The sequence below is a fragment of the Anolis carolinensis genome, chromosome 3 (genome assembly GCF_035594765.1).
Source record: "Anolis carolinensis isolate JA03-04 chromosome 3, rAnoCar3.1.pri, whole genome shotgun sequence".
In the NCBI taxonomy this organism is placed as follows: domain Eukaryota; kingdom Metazoa; phylum Chordata; class Lepidosauria; order Squamata; family Dactyloidae; genus Anolis; species Anolis carolinensis.
The window spans coordinates 18,923,160-18,949,004 of record NC_085843.1 but is presented as its reverse complement, the minus strand read 5'-3'; the positions used below and the strand labels follow the sequence as shown (position 1 = coordinate 18,949,004).

General features: G+C 39.5%; 2 protein-coding genes and 1 long non-coding RNA gene across 7 annotated transcripts in view; 2 read left to right on the top strand and 1 right to left on the bottom strand.

The window, feature by feature from the left end:
• Positions 1–14,479, bottom strand: part of cep295 (centrosomal protein 295) — a 47,132-nt gene extending 32,653 nt beyond the window's left edge. For 3 of the 4 annotated variants that reach the window (XM_062974541.1, XM_062974542.1, XM_062974543.1), the window contains exons 1-5: positions 14,375–14,479; positions 5,034–5,161; positions 3,885–4,085; positions 2,241–2,365; positions 329–422 (exon numbers count right to left, since the gene is read on the bottom strand). In XM_062974541.1, the coding sequence (XP_062830611.1) occupies positions 329–422; positions 2,241–2,365; positions 3,885–4,085; positions 5,034–5,153 (540 nt within the window). In that variant the 5' untranslated portion in view covers positions 5,154–5,161; positions 14,375–14,479. Of the gene's footprint in view, positions 1–328; positions 423–2,240; positions 2,366–3,673; positions 3,844–3,884; positions 4,086–5,033; positions 5,162–14,374 lie in introns of those variants that run through there. The other variant, XM_062974544.1, reaches the window with a different exon arrangement.
• Positions 1,154–8,287, top strand: LOC134297337 (uncharacterized). Of its 2 annotated transcripts, none has more exons than XR_010004040.1 (3): positions 1,154–1,241; positions 6,964–7,250; positions 7,816–8,287. It is a non-coding gene; the product is annotated as an uncharacterized LOC134297337 (long non-coding RNA). The 2 variants fall into 2 exon arrangements; XR_010004041.1 differs by having other exon boundaries at positions 1,178–1,241; positions 6,967–7,250.
• An 88-nt stretch (positions 14,480–14,567) lies between the features above and the next one.
• On the top strand, positions 14,568–21,200 carry cmtr2 (cap methyltransferase 2). Its single transcript, XM_003219279.4, has 2 exons — positions 14,568–14,786; positions 16,418–21,200. Exons 1-2 carry the CDS (start codon positions 14,757–14,759, stop codon positions 18,734–18,736), a joined length of 2,349 nt encoding a protein of 782 aa, XP_003219327.2. The 5' UTR covers positions 14,568–14,756; the 3' UTR covers positions 18,737–21,200.
• The last annotated feature ends 4,645 nt before the right edge of the window (positions 21,201–25,845 follow it).

Sequence of the window (25,845 nt, the reverse complement as noted above, 5' to 3'; positions counted from 1 at the left end):
TTTGCATGTCCACAATAATTAATTAATTATAATGCATAACACACCATGTACTAACATGTACTGTTAAACATAATATGCCATGAACAAGAGTTTTAAAAATACTTTATTTGTTTAGTACTGTCATGACGTGCAGCTATATACATGTCATTAATCTGGCAAAAAAATCAAAATCACATTGACTCTGTTTCTGATGATATCCCAAGATTAACCAAGTTTAATCCGTTAAAATTGGCATAACCCTCAAAAATGCTATAGAGTAAATACCATGAGATTCAAATTTATCAACTAAACTTTCAGCCTACATACAAGTTTATGAAACAATACTCACTTCAAAGGGGGGAGGGGGAGGAGGGGGGAGGCTTGCTATTTTAGCAGCTCTCTCTTTTTCCACATTGACTGCATGCCTCCGTGCATTTGTTCTCCTTGATTAGGAAAAGAGGGACAAAAAGAAACAAAACATTCAAATTGCACTTTGGAAAAGTCTAAATCACACACAGCAAAACAAAGTGATCTGTTGTTTTTATTCCATTCCTGAATTTCGAGGAAAATTAAACCAGCAAACTTTCTAGCTTAAAAGTCACAAAGGAAACAAAAAAGGCAAGAAATACAAAGTATGGCTTTGCCATGGTATTTCCCCCAAAACGTATTTGACATTGTTTGGTAATTTTTGCTTTTTCATGGCGTCATTTCAATCTTATGCAAAAGCTACAACGAAGGTGAAGAACCCTATAGAGGCAAAATGCGATCACATCTGCCATACAATGTAGAACTATCTGACAGCAAGGCAGATACCATATTCAATTTTGATCAACTAAAATTTCAGCCTCCTTACAAGTTTATGAAACAATACTCACTCCAAAAGGAAGAAGGGGAAGGAGGGGGAGACTTGAAGTATCATCAATGATACTTCAGAGCAATAAATATGGTTAAGAACCCTATAGAGGCAAAATGCGATCAGGTCTGCAATGCTATACAGAACTATCTGACAGCAAGTCCCACTGAACTTAATGGGACGTATTTCCATTACCCAAAGCATCACTGACAAGCACCTGCAATCTTAATCCCCTGTGCTGTTGCTTGCTCTCTGCTCTCTTTGTCAAGTCACTTCCCACTGCTTCCCTAGCAACGATGCAGACCAATAGGAAAACCGCGCTGCTTTATAATTCTGATCATCCGGAATTTAGAACTTGGCAGGGAATGGTTGGGATAACCATCAATGATACTTCAGAGCAACAAATACGGTAAGCAACAGTGTGCTTCTCGTTCAACAAAGTAGATACATTTTGAGGGAAAGCTCCCCACCACTGCTGCTTCTTTCTTATATTTAGGATTTCCTTTCTCTTTCCCCCTATTCTTCTCTGGCTGGACTATTTAGTTACCCACTACTTCCACGTTTTTTCTTTCTTTCTATTATTGCTAAGATTCTTCTTTCCATCTTCCCACTGTAGCCACTTTCAGTGAAACTTGCAAAGAGAGGAGGGAATCAATAAATACTTTTTTCTTTCACATAATGGAAGCACTCCATTGGATAAGAAACATTTCACATCTACAGGAGGCTTGATTTGTTATTGCAAGATATATCATTCAGTCTACATTATATTGCCTATTGTTCTCAAAATTCAACAAACAAAAAATGAGTGGATTTAGATCAACCACAAATATTAAGCATAAACAATTCAGTCAGATTGGAAATAACTACATGCATATTTGCTATTGATGATGCTTGAGTTAGAAACAGCACATACCTACATGTTTGTTTCATGTTTCATAGGTTTCAAGTACATTTGCTGTATCTGTGGGGCTCGGGATCCATGGATTAAAACCAACCATGAATTCAAACTGCAGTACCATATGTAACCAATATAAAATATTGTATGCATCATGAGTACTATAGTATTAACACTATTGTATTGGTAAAGTTGCAGAGACACATTTGCCCCACAATATTTTATTAATAGGAATTTCAACATCAGGGTTTTTGGTACACGCATGAGATCTTGCAACCAAATGCCTCACAATTTTTTTTCTAGTGCAATACCGTCTGAGAAAGATTTAATGGCCAAATCTAATTTAAAGAGTTCTATGGCTCAGTGGGTTCTCAAACCTGGATCTACTAAGTCCTGGTCCTACACTCTAGTTATGACAGCCCACTATTCCTATATCCTATGTATATAGGTACGGATCCTTTTAAAGCATTAAAGTAGCAAAAGATACATTTATATTTAGATCAGAACTCTTACTGTGTTTGTTCCCTTAGCAGCCTCTCTTTTTGATTTTTCATCTCCTTCAATGCCTCCACATGTCTTTTTTCTGCCCTTTTCCTCCTTTCCTCAGCTTGCTTTGCCAGTGCTTCCAAATCAGGTTCCTTTAAAATAAGATGCACGTTCAGTTGTTGCAGCACAACAAAATTATTCCTAACATTTAAAAAAACATGGTGGTTCAAAAAGTGTACAATGTATCGCTTCTTAATCTGGTGTATTTATTATATGTATATATCACCTTTCTCCTAGCCAGAAAGAGTACCTTAAGGTAAAACTTTTCCTTCCATTAATCCTAGTTTTCAAGTCTAATTGCCACAGGAATTTTGCCAGACCAAAGGACCATAGAATGTGAGACTACAAGAAAGCAAAGGTGTCACTATTTCAATCAGCCAAGTGGAAAATTTTGGAATTCCAGATAAGAGATTGTACCTATCTGTTCTTATAATGCATTGACTAAATTGTTAATTCAACACACAATTTTGTTTCACTATGGGTAAACTTCTATGAGAATTGAACTATCATGATGTAATCCTTATCCATGTTCTATTAAAAAGTATCTCTGAAATCGTTGAATTGCATTCAAATTTAATATATTCAGGATTCAGGCGTGCAATTTATTATTTTCCTATTACTGCCCCACTCATTTTTGCGAATGTCATGTTTCCAGAATGCATGTGACATGAAGCAAACTATTTTTCAGTAAAAACAATGGAATGGTTTCTTCCAACAAGAACACATCTTTGCAAATCTCAGTGTTCCACATCACTTTCCCCAGTGTTTCATGTCTTCTCTTCTTAAGGTTCGCATTTAAAAGGCACTCATTTATAATTAACCACCTTATTCTGTTTAAATTTCAATTAATCTAGGATTTAATATACTACAAATATATCGAGGAATACAACTTCTACACCCAACAAAACTGAAATCTATCATGATAGATACCGAAAACTTTCATCACTTTATGCATGTCTATCATTAATAATGACTTGTTTAATTACACAATTGTCACGTTACCTGCATAAATGAATTAATTTATGTATTCTTCTTTACATATGTACTGATGAGAGAAAATAGTAGAAACTGCCACAGTTATATTTGTACAATTGACCCTTCAAATTCATGAGTTTTACATTCATAGTTTTGAATATTCATGAATTTGTACCTGCTGATTACCTAGCTCAACTCCCTCATCCCTTCTCCTGGTGCTGCTTGCAGGAGATGGAGAGGAGTGAGGAGAAATACAACATTTGCAGTTTTTCCACTTTTGCAATGGTTTTGTGGCTTCAACCAGAAAAAGTGGAGAAGCAACCAGACATAATATATAGCAGTAAGAGATGCAACCAATTATTAGAATACTACAGTATGGTCCTTGTATCTGTGGGACCAATATTTGCAGTTTCATTCAACCATACCTGACAAAATACATCCTCACTAGGTCCTCCACCATGACCCTGGTATTCTTGGGCCAGAAGGCCTTTGTTTCAACAAAGTTCGCTAGTATTTGCAGTTTCACATATCCACACAAAGTCCAGAAACACATCCTTTGCAGATACAGAGGTTGTACAGTATTTCAGTATTTGCAGGATAGCCTTGACTGATGCAATATTTTAAACATTTACGTACATTTTCCTTAGCCTGTCTATGTCCTTCTCCTATAGCTCTCAAGCTTGACAAATAGAGCTTTTCCAAAGCTTTAATCTTCTCCTCTTGTGCTTTTTGCCACTCTGCCTTTAGTTCTTCTGCCAAATGATGCAGCTCCTCATCTCTTCGTTGTTTCACATCTTGCCTTATCTGTAGAGCAATATTTCTCTCCTGCTCTCTAACCTGGAAGGAAAACAGTACTTGTTAAGGGTGTTGCATTTTTAAAGGGTTCTCTCCTATTTTCCAACTGCTTTTCTGCTTGAATCCATTATTATCTCTATCTAAACTGAGTTAGAATACATCTTGTGCTTGGTTTCCTATGTCCATCCACTGCTTTAGCAGCAATGTAACAGTGGCCAACAAAAAGAAAATGACAGACATAAACTACAGATCATTTTTCAAGACATACTGTAGAACGAGCAAGTGGTACTCCTGTAAAATATTATGCCATTTCAAGAGGCACTTTTTGCTCATGATAAAGGAAATGTGTTGTCTAAGCCTAGTTGACTAGAATAACCAACTCCACTTTCTTGATAAGTCTGCCGACATAACTTAATCATAAATAATTTTATTAGCTCTCTTTGCCACACATCAGTGTAAATAATGCATTATGAAAAAATGACACACATGGAATAAGCAAGCCCAAGGTTAGATCTTCCATATAACTCTGCCTTTCTCATTACTGATCAAGTCTATGATGATCAGAATATATTTTGTATTCCCTTCACAATATTTCTGGTTCTATACCTGAAACTAGAGACTGCAGGGGTCTTTGATGCTTATAGAATAAATTCAACATGCAATAATAAGGATGATGAAAGAAATCTCTGCCACCCAGTCCGGTTGTGCATGTGTCAGCTTCCTGGAGGCTGTGTAGCTGAATGAAATCTGGTCTCTTGGCAAAACAGCAGCCAAACAATCTCTAGTATTTCTCTCAACTTTAGGATAGAGACACTGCAAAACTGAAAGGGTTATTCTGCTCTAATTGATTCAATTCAGAATGGCCAATATAGGGAGAAAGAATGAGGTTTAGCTCACTTGTCACAGGGTGGCTGAACATTAGCCATGCCACATGACAATTTGGAAATCTTCTAATTCGATTGCCCAAACAGTCCAATAAAGCAAACATACTTGCTGTAGCCTCAATTTTCTTCTTCTTTCATGCTCTTCTTTCAACAGCTGAGCTTCTTCATTGGGGCTAAGCCTAAGTCTCCCAGGTCTGGCTACTTTCCTTTTCATCTTTAGATACATTTAATATTCTGTGTTGCATTGAGAAAGAAAAGACAAATCAAATATATAGGGTTTTTTTTTCATTATTTCTCAATGATATTTATATATCATATAATATGGACAAAACACATTCATTTACCTGGCACCAACAATGATGTGCAAGTCACAAGATTCTATTATATTGGGTACTGAGACATTTTTCTGTCATGGTCCACAGATATAAAATTCTAATTGTTCAAATTTTTTTCTATACAACATCTCTTTTGTATTGTTGAAGACTTTCATGGCCAGAATCACTGGAGTATTATGTAGGCCCTGCTCGTGATCCCGCCTGCGTCGCAAGCGCGGTTGGTGGGGACACGAGACAGGGCCTTCTCTGTGGTGGTCCCCCGACTCTGGAACACCCTCCCCAAGGATCTCAGACAGGCCCCTACATTGGCAGTCTTCAGAAAGAACTTGAAGACCTGGCTGTTCCAATGTGCCTTCCCAGATTAATAGGAAATCTCCAATACCAAGTCCTATAAGCCCTTTATTAGAACTTAGATTGCATATCGCACCCTGCACTTGCCCTAGAAGCCTTATATTTCACCTGTCACATCAGCACTTTTAATCTTGTACCCATTACTCTGGCCCGGCCCAGTTTTATTGTGTATTAGCGTATTGTTTACTGCCTGTTGTTTATACTGTTTTAATTGTTCTAATTTGCCTTTTGTTTTGTATTGTTACATTGTGTGTTGAGACCTTGGCCTTTGTAAGCCGCATCGAGTCCTTCGGGAGATGCTAGCGGGGTACAAATAAAGTTTAATAATAATAATAATAATAATAGTTTCTTGGCTGGATGGCCTTCAGCTCCTCTGAAGATGCCAGCCACAGATGCAGGCGAAACGTCAGGAGAAAATGCTGCTAGGACACAGCTATCCAGCCCGAAACCAAACAAAACTCCAACATCTCTTTTAATAGTCCTTTAGTCAGTTAACTTCAATATTGCACATAATTCTCCAAATATAAAGAAATACTGAAAATTGTGGCCACACAGCATTCTTAAAGTTTCATTTAAAAGGTACAAAAAAGAAGAAGGAAGAAATTAGATTTTGGTTAGACAATGCATAAGAAGTGGCTCGGGGTGGGAGGGGGGGGATACACAGTGGTGAAGAAATATAGATGGACAAATGTTAACAATGTAGTAGATATAAATCAACAGTAGATATAAAAGAATGATGCAAGTATTGTATGATACATTAAATATCTGCTATGTGATAAAAGTAATTATTGTATCAATACATCTGCAAATTTGCTAGAAGAATCACAAGGGTTAGAAATGGTGTTTGAAAAAAACTGAATTAATATTTTTAGTAACTTTGAAAGTGCTGGAAGAACATCTTAAGGGCATGCAGGGTATATGGGGCCTCATATTCTTTATAACCTCAACACTTTCACTCAGGCACTTTATCACTTCTCTGCACATATTGCTACAGGATCTAATCTGCATTTTTTGAAAAAAGAAAGCACCTAGGATAGTTCAAAAGTAAAGAGCTGTTAAAGGTTCATAAGGCTTCCAGAAGATGGATTTTTATAAAATTTAATCAAATTAATCAAAATTTCACAATTTTGCTTAATGTATGTTTATACACAAAGGTTTCTTGTAAAGTATCTGCATTATGCAAAAAATGAAACAAGAGAAAGCCAAGGATTGCATTTACAGTTCTAAGGGTACAAAATGGACAGTCCTCCACAATATGGATTGGTCAGCCTTTGTGCATATTAATACTAATGCAAATTAATTCTACTTCATAATATATGTAAAGATAAGTCTCATTTTTTTTCTTTTCAGCAGAAACTTTTGCCTGTGTGTTCCCTTAGGCAACTATATTGAGGACAAGGGATAAGGCGCATTTCAAAACTCTGCACTTCCACAGCTTGCCATCTACTACAAAAGGGAATACCCTGGAGCTATAATTGTGAAACAACTCTAAGGAAACACAAGAAAGACAGAAAAAAAAATAACACAGCCTTTCCCAACAGCACAACAATCAATATGTTTGCTATGGAGTAAGCCTCATTAAGCGCAACAGGGTTTGCTTCTGCACAAATATATATTGATTGCACTGCACATCTGAAGTAAGCATACAAAGCATAACCTTTTTACTTTTTAAGCAAGAACCAATTCTATACCTGCTTTAGTAAGAGTGTCAATATGTTGTCAGGATAGCAGTGAGCCTAGCTTAAAAACCACACTCAGAAAAAGTTCACATTTTTGCAGCAAATGAATACAGTGTTCCCTCACTTATTGCAGGGGTTACGTTCCAGGACCATCATCAATAAGTGAAAATCTGCGAAGTAGGGACACTATATTTTAATATTTACACATTATATTAGTAGTTAGGTGGCCTTTCTCCCCTTCGCAAGTATTCTTCCTGTGCTGCTTCTTGGCAGCCTCCTCTCAGGAGCCTGCCAGTTTCCCTTTTGCGGCTGGATGTCGACAAGAGGGAGGGTGCATGCGCAAAAGGGAAACTGGCACCTTTTGCACATGCACCACCGCTCAGAAAAAAACAACCGCAAAGCGGTGAGGGAGCGAAAAGCGAACCACAAAGTTGGGAGGGAACACTGTAGTCAGCTAACCAAATTTGTAAGTTTAACTTGTTGATTTGTTTATGTATGAGTTTGACTAATATGTTCTCTCTAGTTGAACAAGGAGTCCCACAGAAGAATCTAAAGATTCCTATAAAGAATACTCCCCTAGGCATTCTATGGCCGATCTCCAGTGGAAGAACTGCTGCGGGGAAACTTTGCCCATCTTAGTGGAACTATTTTGTATCCATCCTTTTATAAGAAGAACTATGTTATATCAAAGATTCCAAACATTAATTCAGTGCAATACTGATGAAAGCAGGCCAAACAATTGTGAAAGTAATGCAGAGTCTAATCTGACTGTATTTGTTGTTCCCAACAAAACCCCTACCCTACCTGAAGAAAGGATGAGGGTTTTTTTTTTTTTTACAGCAAACAGTTCCTGCCTGGATGTGATAAGAGATTGAGATGCTACTCAGGATAGAAGCCCTATACATTTTGGAAAGTAATACAAGTCTTTATTGGGGGCACTTACTCAATGTTTCAGTCCACCTTCATAAACTGTAATTACATGACAATGAGAATGATCTCTGGACTTGTGCGCTCTTCCCTTGTGTCACTTTCCTTTTCTTCCCCACCTGTTGTGCTAAGATCTAGTTTGTTCTAAAACAGTTTAGTATCAGTTAAGACAATCCAGGTAAGTTGGATATCAGAAAATTTAAACTAAAGCTGGCATCTGAGGGATATGTGGGATGAGAGAAGTGAATACAGTCAGATTATTATTATTATTATTATTATTATTATTATTATTATTATTATTATTATTATTATTATTCCTGGATTCATAAATCATGGTTTATGAATTCAGAAATGTATATGCAAACCAAGCTAGTTTTTTCAAGGAAGAGGTAGAACTGTATTCCATCAAATTTACTGGAAAATCTTATCAGATACGCCTTTAAAAATTATAACTAAAAACAAATTGGGTTTAAATGCATTGCTCTCAATCTACACCTCAAGTCTCTCTTCATTCCTGTGTCAGCTCCTTCACTGCAGTCCTTCCATAAACACCTATAGATGAAAACCCACTTTGTTGGATACTGATTGTATTCAGATTACAGAATGATGAATGGGGAACAGCATTCATGAAGAGGAAAAAAGTTCAGGAGATCTGAGGCCCCTTCTACACTGCCATATAATCCAGATTATCAAATCAGATAATCAATATAAATTTACACCACCATACAATCCCGTTCAAAGCAGATAATCTGGATTTTATATGGCAGTGTAGAAGGGGCCTTTTCCTTCTTAATTTCGGCAGTATTGTACACCAACAAAGTACACAACAAATTCATTTATCTGACAAACTATACTCTTAACATAAAAAACTGAGCCCATAATACATTCATAGCCGTGGAAATGGCTCAATATTAGCTGAAGAAAAAACTAGATCAGCTACCACTCTGGAATCTGCAATGGCTCTTTGCCCACTACACCTATTAATTAACACATAAAGATTTATGCGGCCTGCTTTAACACTAATTGATGCAATCATCCCAGGTGGCTTCGCATACTTTCAGAATTTGAACTACATTGTTAGTTTGATCTTTTGTATTTGTCATTTACAATTGTATCCCACTCTATTTGTGGTGCTAAACTTCTATGACTGTGAGGATGAATCCAGATCAGCTATCAGGCTGGGGACAATCTACAGATGGAAAACTTGATGGATTTCTGCCACTTTAATGGACCATGGAAGGAGCAACAAAGGACTACCATACATGTGATCACAAGTTACATAACCCTGTTTTACACCGATGCCACATATCTGATTAAATGAGTTCTAATCCATAAATCCTCAATATATTTTAACCCTGAAGTTAATATAAGATTTTTTTCATATTTTTCTCTGTAACATAGAAATTGCTGCTGTTATTATTAAATAATAATGTGAACCAAAACATTTAAAAGTTAATACATGCCAAATTAAACTGTATTTTAAAAAAATTAAGGTTTACTCTGAAAATTAATAAGAATTGCTTGTAAGTTATCTTGGTGATTACATTTTCACCTCAGTTTTCCTCCAAGGAGCTCAATATTTATGATTACCCTCTCCCTTATATTCTTGCTACAACCTCTAATGTACATAGGCTGAGAATGAAGAACTACTTCTTCTCTCTCTCAAAAAAAACCCCCTGCCCTTCATGCTTATGTATAAACTGAGAGCAGATTTTTTGGCCAAAATTATGATTTCTATAGGACCTGCGGATAAGTTAAGGCTTATTCTACAGAGAGGGGAAGTACCACTGCTACCATAGGGAACCAGCCTTCCCCACCCAAAGAATTTTAAACATGTCCAGAAGTGGTGCCACAACAGATTTGAAGAGTCTAACACTTCGGTGTAGGATGAGGAAAAAAAAGATAAACAGGCCGAGAGATAGCTTTTATCCTAGAATGGTCAGTAAATTGAATCCTATGGTTTCACGCTGATTTATCAGTAGGGGGTTGTGCAATAGCAATGTGAAAGGATGAGTGCTGTTCTGTAATTCTGCATATATAATGTAGTTGGCATTTTACCATTGTACAATGTACAATGACAAAGTTATTCTGTTATTCTATTCTATTTAGACTCTCCAAGTCTACTCTGTTGCCAGTCTACTCAAAGAATGGAATGGTTCCTTTTTTTAAAAAAAAGAGAGAGTTAAAGTACAAAACTTACACTAATCCATGGATAAGCCAACCCGTTCTTTTGGAGTTGATTTTTGACTAAAATTTCTAGACTTATACATGAGCATATAGGGTAATTAAATTTCAATTCAGTGTGGAATTGAAGCTGACCCTTCCGGTTCCGCATATTACGTAACTATAGCACTTCAATACCTCTTTAACAGCCATAGCTTCATCCTATGGAAACCTGGGATTTCCAGTTTTGTGAGGTACTCACTATTGTCTTCTAGACAGTTCTAATACAACCATGGAATTTGGGGTCTGAGTGTGTGAGTGCTGTCAAGTTATGTGTAACTAATGGCGATATAATCACAGGGCTTTCTTGGTAAGGTCTATTCAGACCTGTTGACACTGTTTCAGAGGCTGGCTGTAACTTGCCCGCATTTCTGTATTTTAAATGGGTTTTCATGACAGAGCAGTAATTTGAACCCTGGTCTTTAGATTCATAACCCAACATTCAAGCAGCTACATTTCACAATACTACAGTCATTTAACACATTCTTAGAAGAATGGCAACCTTTTACCAATATATGTCTGAGGCCCGGGCTGTGGCGCAGGCTGATAAAGCAGTCAGCTGCAACAGATCACTCTGACCTGGAGGTCATGAGTTCGAGGCCGGCTCGGAGCTGCATTTGTCTCTGTCTTTGTTCTATGTTGAGGCATTGAATGTTTGCCTTGTACGTGTGATCTGATCCGCCCTGAGTCCCCTTCGGGGTGAGAAGGGCGGAATATAAATGCTGTAAATAAATAAATAATAAATAAAAGGAAAGACTTTCTGTGTGGGTTTGGAAATAGAAACTTTTGAAACATTTGTTAATGTTAAAATAAGCAAAAGTAAACTATTTGTGGGATAGAAGGTGAAAAAAAATACTAAATTAAAGATTAACTGAAAAAAGGGAAGAATGAAATCCACTTTTACAATCAACAGAATAGAATAACTTTATTGTCATTGTACATTGTACAACAAAATGCTTTCCCCAGCACACATCACAAAAACAACATGCCACCACACAGCCCCCAATGCCACATTAATGCGAACCCATGATGTTCAATATAGGTAGTTCAATTACCCTATATAACATATGTATTATATATATATATATATATATATATGTTTGAAGTTTATATGTAATGAAAGCAGAGATGTTTGTTGCATAGTTTTATATGTAAACGTTCTAAGGTATGTCTGTGTCTATGTATGCATAAATATATTTCATTTAGAATCATAGAATACTAGAGTTGGAAGAAACCACGTGGGTTTTTTTCTGTCCCAAAAGTCACCATATTTATATTTTGGCACTTTTCATATTTATACATATTCTTTATTTTTATACACAACATGTAGAGTATTTTGTAATGAATATGAATGCTTTGTAAATGAATGGACATTTTCCCTATGTATGGTGACATCCTATACATACAGCAGACTCTTAAGACTCCTACATTGCCATATAAAATCCAGATTATGTGCTTTGAACTAGATTATATGGCAGCGTAGACTCATATAATTCAGTTCAAAGCAGATAATTAGGATTGTAGTGTCTAGATCGAGGGAAGTCATGGTGCTCTTGTATTCTGCTTTGGTTAGACATCATCTGGAATACTGTCCAATTGTGGGCAACAGAATTCAAAAGAGATATTGACAAGCTGGAAGGTGTCCAGAAGAGGGCGACTAAAATGATCAAAGGTCTGGAGAACATGCTCTATGAGGAGCATCTTAAAAAACTGAACATGTTCAGCCTGCAGAAGAGAAGGTTGAGAGGAGATATGATAGGTTGTTTTATAAGTTAATATTGAGTTTAATTTATTTCATGTGTTGTTTTGATTGTTGTTGCTTTCGGGCACTGAATGTTTGCCGTTTTTGTTACCTTTTGGAAATCGGCCTAAGTCCCTTCAGAGAGAGAGGGCAAGTTATAAATAAAGCTGACTTATTCTTATTCTTATGCATAAATATGTGAAAGGGTGTCATAAGGAAGAGGGAGCACACTTGATTTTTGCTGTCCTGGAAACTAGGGCTCCTTCCACACAGATTCTGGGCAGGGGGTTGAACTGGATGGCCCATGGGGAGTCTTCCAACTCGATGATTCTATGAATAAAATCCCACATTATCTGTTTTAAACTGGAACATATGTCAATGTGGACTCAGATAACCCAGTTCAAAGCAGATATTGTGGGATTTACTGCCTTGATATTCTGGGTTATATGGCTGTTATATGTGCCGATGGCGCCGCGGGTAAAACCGCTGAGCTGCTGAACTTGCCAACCAAAATATCAGCTGTTCGAATCTGAGGAGCGAGGTACGCTCCCGCTGTCAGCCCCAGCTTCTGCCAACCTACCAGTTCGAAAGCATGCAAATGTGACTAGATCACTAGGTACCACTACAACGAGAAGGTAACAGTGCTCCATGCAGTCATGCTGACCACATGACTTTGGCGGCGGAGCCCCCGGTGGAGTACTGGGTTAAAGCCTTGTGACTTGAAGGTTGGGCTGCTGATCTGCAAGCTGCCAGGTTTGAATCCCACCCGGGGAGAGCGCGGATGAGCTTTCTCTATCAGCTCCAGCTCCCCATGTAGGGACATGAGAGAAGCCTCCCACAAGGATAGTAAAACATCAAAACATCCGGGCGTCCCCTGGGCAACGTCCTTGCAGACAGCCAATTCTCTCACTCCAGAAGCGACTTGCAGTTTCTCAAGTCGCTCCTGACACACACACACAAAAAAAAACCTTGGAGGCGTCTACCGACTCTTCGTCTTAGAAATGGAGATGGGCAACAATTCCCAGAGTTGGACACGACTACCTATTGTCAGGGGTAAACCTTTACTATGGCTGCGTGGATGGGCCCTAGGACTTGGTGAAATGGATTTAAACTACAGGAAAGGCGGTTCCACCTGAACATTAGGAAGAACTTCAGAGTTGTTCTGCTGTGGAACTCTCTGCCTCGGAGTGTAGTGGAAGCTCTTTCCTTGGACACTTGTAAACGGAGGCTGGATGGCCATCAATCAGGGATACTTTGATTGTGCATTTTGATGATCTGGATTATATGGCAGTGTAGACTCATATAATCCAGTTCAAAGCAGATAATCTGGATTATATGGCAGTGTAGACTCATAGGGTAAAGGTTTTCCCCTGACATTAAGTCCAGTCATGTCTGACTCTGGGGGTTGGTGTTCATCTCCATTTCTAAGCCGAAGAGCCGGCTTTGGCCGTAGACACCTCCAAGGTCATGTGGCCGGCATGACTGCATGGAGCGCCGTTACCTTCCTGCCTACTGATCTACTCACATTGGCATGTTTTCGAACTGCTAGGTTGGCAGGAGCTGGAGCTAACAGCGGCCGCTCCCGCCGCTCCTGGGGTTTGAACCTGGGACCTTTCGGTCTCCAGCTCAGTGCTTTTACACACTCCGCCACCGGGGCTCCTCATAATCCAGTTCAAATCAGATAATCTGGATTATATGGCACTATAGGCTCATATAACCCAGTTCAAAGCAGATAATCTGGATTATATGGCAGTGTAGGCTCATATAATCCAGTTCAAAGCAGATAATCTGGATTATATGGCAGTGTAGGCTCATATAACCCAGTTCAAAGCAGATAATCGGGATTATACGGCAGTGTAGGATCATATAATCCAGTTCAAAGCAGATAATCAGGAGTATACGGCAGTGTAGGCTCATATAACCCAGTTCAAAGCAGATAATCAGGATTATACGGCAGTGTAGGCTCATATAATCCAGTTCAAAGCTGATAAACCGGATTATATACTGTAAAGTTTGTCCGGCATCTTAACCCCATTGGTGCCAGTTATCTGAGAGTCTACTGCATACACTCTCCTATATGAAATACTCTTCCTGAGGGTTTCTGAAAGTGTTACTTTAAGATTCTACTGAGCTATGACCATAATTATGTAAGTACATTACTAGAAACAGGAGCACGTCACTCCTTCCTTACCTTCTCCACCGACGTCGCTCTTCAAAATGCCTCAAGCCGCCGCTGTTTGACGTCACATCCGGCGAAGCCAACCGCCCCTCTTGCGCGCGCGGGCTCTTGGCGCCAGGGCATTCTTTGGCGCATGCGCAACTTCCCTTCCTAGCCCCCAAAGAAACTGAGAGCGTGGCACTGCGCACGCGCGGATCGAGAGGTTGCCTCCCAATTGCCACTGTCACCCAAAGGAAGCGAAAGCTTGGAAGTACGCATGCGCATCATGTTGGTGCCAGTTTCTAAGCAAAGCAACTTTTGTTCCTGGTGAGGATTGGTCTTCAGGAGTAAGGAGGGGATGATGGTTGTCTTCTTGGTGATGGATCCTTATAAGTGAAGTGAAGGAGGATTTCTAATGAGTGTGCAGATCCAGCATGTACTGGATGTAAGTATTGTGTGTTATTGTACAAGATTGTGCAGAGTTTAAGGTGGATCTGCAACAGCAGGCCTGGCCTTGAGTAGGTGCAGGTCCATTGACTGTGGGATGTATCTACACCAGGAATGAGAAAACCTTGGCCCTCCAGGTGTTTTGGACTACAACTCCCACAATTCCTAGCAGCCTATCGGCTGCTAGGAATTGTGGGAGTTGTAGTCCAAAACACCTGGAGGGCCAAGGTTTTCTCATTCCTGATCTACACTGTAGAAGGAATGCATACTATTTATTTTTTACCTGTGCATGTACTGTAGATAGAGAATAAATGCCATTTAGTCCCCGAGTTACAAGTGACTCATAGTTGAGAATGGGGTAGAGACAACAGAACATAAGAGAAATCTACCTCTCGGAAGGTAAATCCATTCCTGATCATAGTAACAACAACTACTTTGGGTTGCTGTGAGTGTTTCAGGCTGTACTGCCATGTTCCAGAAGCTTTCTCTCCTGAAATTTAGCCCACATCTATGGCAGGCATTCTCAGAAACTTGGCAAGGGAGGTTTATACATCTCTGTAAGGTCCAGATTGGGAGAAATAACTCTTGTCTGTTGGAGGCAGGTATGAATGTTGTAATTAATCACCTTGATTAGCATTTGATGGCCCTGTGGCCTCAAGGCCTGGCTTCTTCCTTCCTGGGAGAATCCTTTGTTCTAAGGTGTAAGCTATCCCTGATTGTTTCATGTCTGGAAATTCTCTGTTTTCAGAGTGTTGTTCTTTATTTTTTGTTATGAAACAGTCAGGGATAGCTAACACCTCCAAACAAAGGATGCCTGCCATAGATGTGGGTGAAACATCGGGAGAGAATGCTTCTGCAACATGGCTTTACAGCCCGGAAAACTCACAGTGACCAATTCTTCGATTCTTCTTCAGCAACCTTGGGAGAGTCACACACTCATTCTCATTTTTTAATGCTTAATCCATGGTGTTTGCACGTATTTGCAATTTAGTAAACTGTGAAGGACTTCCAGAGAGGATTGCACTTAAATATGATGACTGAGCCGGAATTGTGTTATCTGTGAACTTGAGCTACGGCTTGTTGCTATATCTGTTTTTTTCATTCATTTTGTCTATTGCTTATATTATTTTGGTATCTACTGATTGTTGTAAGCCGTCCAGACTCCCTTCAGGGAGAGGGCGGGGTATAAGTAAAAATTATTTATTATTATTATTATTCATAAGTAATTGAAAACTTTCTTCTTTACTAAGATATCTCAGGATCTGATCCCAGGTTATCCGTTTATTTCAAATTATATGACAGTGGAGACTCACATAATCCAGTTCAAAGCAGATAACCTGGGATCAGATCCTGGGATATAAGGACAGTGTAGGGGCTCTCCCAGACAGGCCCAATATCCCAGGATCTGATTCCAGGTTTTCTGCTTTAAACTGGATGATATGAGTCCGTGCTGCCAGATAATCTGGGATAAACAGAAAATATCAGGCCTATATTAAATCCTGGAATATAGGGCCTGTCTGGAAGGGGCCTAAGAGGAACTTCTCTGTATTAACCTTATCCAGTGATCTGTGAAGTGGCTTTGTGGTGGGATATATTGAATCACTGGCTCTTTTTCTCCTTTTTCCCAAGGTTTGCCTCCATCTCAGAATGAGCAAACAAAAGAACACAATGTATGTTGGTCATACAACAAACCTTGATCAGTTTGATCCGGATATCATTGCTGAGACAGAGAAGCTGTTTCAGAAGCAATTTCTTTATGCCAAGCCACCCAACAACGAATGGCAGCTGCCTGATCCCAACCAGGCTTTTACCTGTGATCACAAAGAGTTCAGTTCTCTTGCAGCTCTGAAAAATTCTCTGAATGAAGTCAAAAACAGGCTGAGTGATAAGAAGTTAGATGAATGGCATCAGCACACTTCTTTCACCAACAGAGCAGGGAAGATAATTGCTAATCTCAAGAAGTCTGCAAATGCCGAACTGTGCACCCAGGCGTGGTGCAAGTTTCATGAGATCCTATGCACCTTTCCTGTGCTCCCAAGTGAAGCACTTCAAAACGGAGAGCTCAACTCCATCCATCTCTGTGAAGCGCCAGGTGCTTTTATAGCCAGCCTTAACCACTACCTCAAGTCTCACCGTATCCCTTGCGATTGGAACTGGGTTGCCAATACCTTGAACCCGTATCATGAAGCGAACGATACCCTCATGATGATTATGGATGATAGACTTATTGCAAATACCTTGCCCTGGTGGTATTTTGGCCCTGAGAACACTGGAGACGTCATGACCCTGAAACATCTCACGGGATTGCAGCGTTTCATCAGCAACATGACCACTGTTCACCTGGTCACATCCGACGGGAGTTTCGATTGCCAAGGAAATCCAGGTGAACAGGAAGCCCTCGTTTCCTCTTTACATTATTGTGAAACTGTTACTGCTTTAATGACCCTTGGGCTCGGAGGCTCCTTTGTTCTGAAGATGTTCACTTTGTTTGAACATTGTTCCGTCAACTTGCTATTTCTGCTGAACTGTTCTTTTGAGGAGGTCCATGTTTTTAAACCAGCCACCAGTAAAGCTGGGAACTCCGAGGTGTATGTGGTTTGCCTTTGCTACTTGGGCAGGGAGGCTGCTCACTCATATTTGTCCAAAATGATGCAGAACTTTGGGACAGAAATGGTGGAGAAAGCCCTTTTCCCTCAACACTTAATTCCAGAATCCTTCCTTAAAGTTCACGAGGAATGTTGTTCGTTCTTCCACAGGCACCAAACCGAGACCATTTCAGACAATCTCAGACTCTTTGCGTCCATGGATGAGGCAGAACGGAAAAGGCTAAATGTTTTACGGGATTGTGCTGTAGAGTTTTTCCTGCAGAGGTTCCAAGTGAAACCCATTGCTAGAAATAATTGGTTAGTGAAGAAACCCCGTGCTGGCTGCAGCTTGAATGCTAAATGGTGTGGACAGAGGAACAGATATTTCTGTACATACAATGAAAGGAAGTTGATGGAGTCCCTGTCGTGGGAAAATAAAGTAATGAAGGGCTGTCTTAACTACTGGGCTGAAGAGCACTCTTTTGGTAATGCTGGCAAAAGTTGTGTTTTAGAAGGGGGAACTTGTAGCCAGGACTATGACTTGTGGTATATCTTGGAGGGGCGGAGGTTGCCAAAAGTCACATGTTCTCCCTTCTGTGATGGTGAGGCCTTGAAGAACCTCAATGAAGCCTTGGAGAAATCTTTAGTAGGACAAGCAAGTGCTGATGCCATCATGAGACTGACCCAGCAAGAATGCCCGTCTTGCCACGTTCTTACAGAATGCATGATGCTGTCTGAATTGGCAGACCTTATGGAACATCGTTGTGAGCAAGTTTCAAATGAAGATGGTATTATTGACCAGAGAATATGCTTGGTTGTAGGCTTCTCATCATTTTGTGATGCTGAGAGCCAATCTGGTTTAGAAGTTAAACTCCTGGAGTCAGGCTCTCTCTCGACTTTCAGCTGTTCCTTGCTTCATGATGGAGATCCCAAGTATCAGCAGCAACTTTTGGAGTGTCTCTTGTATTTGCTTCCCCACCTTCAGAAAGGAAATGCTTTGGTGCTGCCTATTCTTTCCTGTTTTACACGCTTCGTGGCTGGCTTAGTTTTCATACTGCACAGCTGTTTCCAGCGCATATCATTTATCTGCCCCACTTCATCTCAGCCTTTAGGAACCAGTGCAGCACTGCTGTGTGTTGGCTATCAAGGTCTTCCCGATCCAGTTTTCCAATACTTGCAGCAACTAAATAAACTCATGAGCACCTTGCTGGACTCAGACTCCCCACAGCAGATCTTGCAATTTGTGCCTATGGAAAATCTTCTAAAGGGTTCATTCCTGGAGTTCTTATGGGACCTGAACACTGCCATTGTAAAACAACGGTTGCATCTGATTATCCAAATTGAACAGCAGCAACGAACGTGATATTTTGTTTGAAACAGCAGATTTTCATCTTATTTCAACAGTCCCTTTCATCTTATTCCTCTTAAACATAACAAACAATGAGGTATGGGGTCTTTTCTGCTGTCTCTTGTGCTTTAAACTACACTGCTAGTTTTAGCACCTGCTTATAGCCACGTGAGCCTGGGTGGAAAATCCACAATGTGGTAGAAACATCTATTTGAGCAGAGGAAAGCAAAGTATAGCACTCTAGATGTCTTGTAGGGCAACTCCCATTAGCTCTATCCGGCAGAGCCAAGAATGAGAGAAGACGGCTTTCCCCACTGTGCTTTCAATTCTGACCAAATCATTCTTCAAAAGTGACATTGGCTTCCAACATAGCCACACACAGTTGAATGTCTCTCCTTCAGTATGATTCCACACAACTGATATGTGAGGGGGAGAGAGTATGTCACCTGGGCACCCCAAGCAGTGCCCAGCCAGGAGAATTAACATAACTTTGATCATATTATCTTGTGGCTGCATATGCAGGGACTCTGGTGGATGTGTCAGGAGGCTGGAAGCATCATCCCTGCTTCCACCAAGGCTTCTAGAAGCAGCAAATTTTCTGGTTTGCTAAACTTTAGTACTGCTAAATGTTTTAGAGCAACCTCTCCAGCAATGTTAAACTATTAGACCACAGGAGCCATCTTTCACAAACAGCAGAGTGACTAGGCGCAATTGGTTTTGCAATCCAGCACATCTGAAGGGTTCCTGAATGAGAAAGAATGAAGGTTTTTAAATGGGATATTTCTGTAATGGCCAGCAGCCTCATTCCAATTGTGTTAGGTCTTTCTGGATTGCCTTTCTTCTTGGACCACCCCTGGGATATTTTGGAAGCATTGTTTAAATTAATATGAAGGAAACTCCAGCATTGGAAGTTAACTACCAGGCTAATATACATAAACTTGGGTTCTCTCTAGTCTTTGCTTCCCATCTCTGTATGCCAAAACAAGGGTGGTAATCATATGGTCCTCCAGATCTTGCTGGGCTTCAAGACACTAGTAGCCCTGGTTATCACAGCCAGTAATGAAGAATGCTGTGAGTTGCAGTCTAATGACATCTGGAAGGTCATAGTATTTTAATAAGGGATAAATGAAATGCTGGACTAAGAGGCCAATGTGAATTTATTGGATTTACTTAAATGTTTTTTCATAGATGTTTTCATGCAGTTGTTGAAAGACAAAGATTGGATTCTAGCTACATTATATACCAACATTCTGGTGGGAAAATGTTAATGTATTGTTCTAGTAGTACACGAGCAGCAAGCAACTATTACGTAGCTGTCAACCAGAATGAGATTTCGAGAGCGCCAAACTCTTTATAGGAATAGTTTTTCCATTTGAAAACTAACTTGTGTTTCAATGCCAAGCAAAAGTCTTGAAGTATCGGCCACTTAGCTTCTCTTGAAAAGTCTCAAATAAAACAAAATGGGTAACACAACAAAGCTATACTTCTGATGTCTCTGAATACAAATATTCAGGGGCAAACACACACTGGTCCCTGCCAAATAGTTCCCAAATGACAGGAGGAAGAAAGAATTTCCACGTTCTCTTTTCCTCCTGATAACCCTTCTGACAGTCATTCCATCCCCACTGAAGCTGCATCTGTACTATAGATGCAATGCAGTTTGAGATCACTTTAACTACCATGGCTCAGTGCCCCGGAACCCATGGATTTATAGCTTGGTGAGGTACTAGCGTTCTTCAGCAGAGAAGGCTAAAGACTTTGTCAAAACCACAACTTCCATGATTCCATAGCTTTGAGCCATCGCAATTAAAGTGGTGCCAAACTACATTAATTCTACAGTGAAGATGCAATCTTACATATCTCACATATCAGATGGAAATGACAGGAGGGAAAAGAATTTCATAGGGGACATAAAGTGGAGGAAAGGGTCAAGTACACTTCTTTGCCATTACTACACTGCAAATGGCATTTTTTTCTTTTACTTCAAATTAAATGCTACAATTTTGTGGCTTTTCCATAGGATCTGTTTCTAAAACTCTGTTGCCTTTCAAACATTCCGGACACAGATGTCCACAGAAATAAATATTGCTTTGCAGCTGCCAAAGAGTAAAGTTTACTAACCCCTGTTCTCTAGAATCAAGATTTCCCTTTCCCCAACTTTGCATTTCTTTATGTTTATGCAGATGTAGCCAGGTATTTCCAGACTGGGGTTTAAAGTTAAGTCAGTTTAGCATTTCTTAATGATTCATTTATTCTCCAAGTGATTACCTTCTTAATTTTGAGAATTTTAAGCTCAGAACAGGATGACTGTTTTGGAACAAAGACCTGGAAGTTTACAGCCTAATGTTGTTTTGACCAGGCAACTTTTTATTTCTGCTTTGAGCTTTTCTGAATTATGGGTGCAATGAAAGTTTGATTTAGCAGAAAGACAGGAAAATGTTTCTTTTATATTTTGAGAATAAAGCATCTATTCTCTGTGTGCTTTTGTGTTTCATCATTTAATCACATTCCAGAAAGAGATTGCTTTATAGATCTGTACCAGCCAGCTTTGGAAATTGCTGAAAATATTGGAAACCACTGAGTTTTGCAATGAAAATAACTCGAGTGATTATGAGGGTTTTTTCCTAGTTTTAATGACTGTGTTTCTAACCTGTATTAAATCCAAAAAGATTTCCTTTGGCTGAGTAAATGGAAATTTGAAGGACTTCGAGGATCCTTATTCTCTGCAATTTGTAGCAATATGCTATAAAGGTTCCTGACTGGAATATTATTTGGACCAATCTCGCACATCCCATTTTGTTGTATATAAACTGTTTGCTTAATCACATATAGTTTTACAATGCTTTAATTCCTAATAGGACAGAAAAGTATATGATTCCCTAGATGTTGTTGGTCTGCAATTCCCAATATTCCACATTGTTACCTATGATATCTAGGACTACTAGGATTTGCAATGCAACAAGATCTAGAGGACCAAATTTCCCTAACACAGTAAATATGTTAATTCAGATCTAAACTGCAGTATCTCAGTGTGGAAAAACAGTGTTGTTCGCCATTAGTGCACATTTCTGACCAAGATATCAAAAATATCCTATTTTTCGTCCAGCTGCTTTTTTTGGTAACGTAGTATAAATACATAGAAGAGAGTAAGACTCAAAACTGAAAATATCTCATTGCCTTCTCTGGGCTGGAATGTTAGATAATTGGAAAAGGACTCTAGGCAGTCTAACCATTTGTTTAAAGAAATGTCATATTGTCATTCAAATAATGCATAATTTGTTAATAAACAGTAGATTCAACCTACGCATGGCACTCATCATCAGAACTGAGCAATGATATCAGCTTTAAAAAGGTCTTGCATGCAAACTCCTGTTCAGAAAAAAAAATCTGAACTGGGGGGCCTCACAACCTCTGAGGACCTTGTGAGGATGCCTCAGAGGATGCCTGCCATAGATGTGGGCGAAACATCAGGGGAGAATGCTTCTGGAACATGGCCATACAGTCTAGAAAACTCACAGCAACCCAGTAATTCCTGCCATGAAAGCCTTCAACAACACATTGAACATCTGAACTGTTTATTGGTTCATCAATCATGCATCTCAAAACATTATAACGTCTATAAAAAAAAAGATTCAATTTACTTACGTTCATTCATCCTAATTACCAGCAGTCTTTAATTGTTTCCTCAAAGCCAAATGTTTTGAACAAATGGTCTCCTCTAAATCTAGTACTGGTATGTCATTCTGTAGTCAATAATACAACAGATGTGTGTCCCATGTTGACATTTACAACATGACTTCTAAGGAACCATGACATTCAATCAACTAACAGTCCAAAAATTAAGTCTCTTAGTTTCTGATTAAATTAGCACTCAACCTAGTTCAAATTCCCACTCAACCTTGAAAACGTCCTAGTTCATTTTTGGCTCATCAGTGTGTCTCAACTCGATCTTATGATTGAGAGATAGCTCTATATGCTTGCCCTGAACCTCTTGTAGAAATTCAATCTATCTACCTATCTATCCACATGATAAAAGTAAAAATGTGTATGTGATGGAGGTGTCCACTTAACACAGACAGTCTCCAGCATCCACAAACAACTTTAACCCACAGTGCTGAGGAGTCACCAAAGCTCTCCCTCCACTGACATTGCAGGTTATAGCGAGTGCCATGAACCTGGCCAAGAACCTGCCAATGTCCTCCACAAACACCATACTGCCCCTCACCCAAGTGAAGGCTTTCATACAGGGACTATTTCATCCTGAATTTCCTGTTTTTCCTCCAGAATGGACATCTCAGGGTTCCTTTCTCTCTCCATTGCTGTGGAATTTGCATGACCCCGCATACTGCCTCTCCCTTAACCCTTTCCTACCCTTTTCTATGGCACACAGCAAACGTAGGAATTTATCAACAATTGAACAAGAGGTTTGGGGATAATTCACCATGATTTATAGGACTTGTAGCTCAACTACATCTAGAGAGCACTGTGAACCCAACCAACGATGGATCAGGACCAAACTTGCCATGGGTAATAGGACTTGCAGTACCTTCAATCACTTCCACGGACCAACTACCCCCACAAATGGTGGGCCTGGACCAAACTTGGGATGCAAAACCCCTATGACTAAGAGAACATACTGGAGGGGTTTGGGAAGGACTAACCCACCCAAGTAGGAGTTGTAGTTCACCATACATCCAGACAGCACTCTGAACCCCACCAATGACTGATCTTGACCACACTTGGCACACAGATCCAACATGCCCAACTATGAATACAGGCAGAATATGGGGATGATCGCCCTGGGACTCTGGGAGTTGTCGTTCACCTCATCCAGAGAAACTGTGATTCCCACCGACAATGCACCAGGACCAAACTTGGCACAGAGAAGCCCATCACCAGCTGAACATACTGCAGGCATTTGTGAGAATTGGCTTTGATTTTGGGAGTTATTGTATAGTTCATCTGCACCCAGAGAGCAGTCAACCCAACCAACGCCAGATCTGCACCAAACTTGGGGCACAGATACAACATTGTCAACTGTGAATACTGGCAGGGTTGGGGGGGATTGACCCATGATTCTGGGGATTGTAGTTCACTCACATCATTATGTATTTTCTAATGTGAGCATTCATAAAAAAAGAAATCAGAAGCTGGATTTTTTCTAACAAATAGTTTACTTATTTACTACACATTACCTAACACCCCAAAGCAAACAATGCCTTTTTCAAATAACTGCCAGGTACCCAAGCTAGTATACAAATAAAATGAACTCCCTCTTTGGAACGTGTCTTTTAAATTGTCAACTATTCCTCTCCCAAAGCAGATGGGTCCATAAAATAATGAAGAGTTTTGTTGGAAACTAGAACTCTATATAAATATGCTTGTTTCAGTCTCTGGAGGCTACTGGCATGAATTTCAGGTGCCATAAGCATATGTGCTATCATTTCACATACTCTCCATGCATTTGCCTGTCTCTCCTCCAAGAACCCTACAATCAACCTTAACGGTTGGAAAAACTGCACAGCAGCTATAAAAGGGGTGCTCCTTCAATTATAATAATGTGCATAATTATCTGCAATAAATAGGCTAATTAACTCTCAATTCACCAAGCCCACAGCTGCACAGGAGCTGTTCTTGAACTATTGTTCCCGGCAATGTGTTTTGTTGGACTGAAAGCTTCTAAATATAGAAAACCTACTAGGTGTAATTTCAAAACCTATAAAGAGAACAGATGTTTCCCACCTAAATTAATGCAAAAAGCATCTCAGGTAGCAGACAGAGAGACTTGGATTTTGTATACATCTGACTCCTCACACTTTCCATAATTACTTGTAAGGAGCAGTTACAAAAGTATATAGTGTTCCCTCACTTATTGCAGGGGTTACATTCCAGAACCACCCGCAATAAGTGAAAATCCACGAAGTAGGGACACTATATTTTAATATTTATACATTAATTTAGTAGTTATACACTATTTAAATTATTATCAAGCAATCGTGTGTTGATAAATCGCCTCCTTCTCCTGTTGCTGCTTGGGCTCCTTCTCCTTCCTCAAGCTGTAAATTGCAAATTTTTATGATTTATAATATTCTTTTAGTTTATTGAAAAGCCGTGAAATAGCGAATCCGGGAAAAGTGAACCATGAAGTAGTGAGGGAACATTGTATATCTGATATGCTTTGGGGTAAGTATCCCACCCTTACTCAAAACATATTAAATTGGATTACTATCATTACTAATAGTTTTTTTCCTTGCCTTTATGTCGCCTCCCACCACCCAAATGAAGAATGAAATATATGAGCAATAGCATTAACAAATGGTCATGCAAACATAAACTTAGAGAAAACCTTATCAAAATTCAGGTCTAAATTGCATGGAGTGGAAGTGAATTTACTCTCGGTACAAGGATTTCTGCAGCATGAATGCCGTGACTTAGAAGACCTTGTCCTTTGGCTCATTGTGATAGTGGTCAAATATGTAACATGCCATCACATGACAAATGATAAAGTCTGAAGGGAAATCCACCTAGGAATGAGACATTAGATTAGATTTCCAGATGCCAAACTCTTCAATCTGTTGACAAAAATCATCAATCTGTGTTGGATACAAACCAAGAGCAACCAGGAAAAGCTTTCTGCTTTCCAAGAAGAACATCATGAAAATGTGCCAAATTAGCTCGAAACATTTCCATGATTCCTAATCCATCTAAAATGCAAACATGTGCTTTTCATCTTAAGAATAAATAAGCATCTACCATATTGTGAGGTAATATGCCTCACAACCTCTGAGGATGCCTGCCATAGATGTGGGCAGAATATCAGGAGAGAATGCTTCTGGAACATGGCCATACAGCCTGGAAAATGCACAACAATCCAGTGATTCCGGCCATGAAAGCCTTCAACAACACATTATTAAAGATCCTGCCATACACACTCTGACAATCAGAAGCTGTAAAACATGACAACAAAATGCACTTAGAACCTATAACACAGCGGATCGTAATTTGTACCATCCAGAACAATGTCTATTTTTCTCAAATGGCTATAAAATACTGGTGTCTGTAAACAGAAGGCATGTCAGATCTGGGATTCTTCCCTGATCCATCGAAGCAATAAATTGATCTTT

Excerpts from the sequence above, each read along its gene's own strand:
- cmtr2 (XM_003219279.4), top strand. The coding sequence starts at position 14,757 with ATGAGTGTGCAGATCCAGCATGTACTGGAT. Across the intron at positions 14,787-16,417 it reads AGATCCAGCATGTACTGGAT|GTTTGCCTCCATCTCAGAAT; the intron begins GTAAGTATTGTG and ends CTTTTTCCCAAG.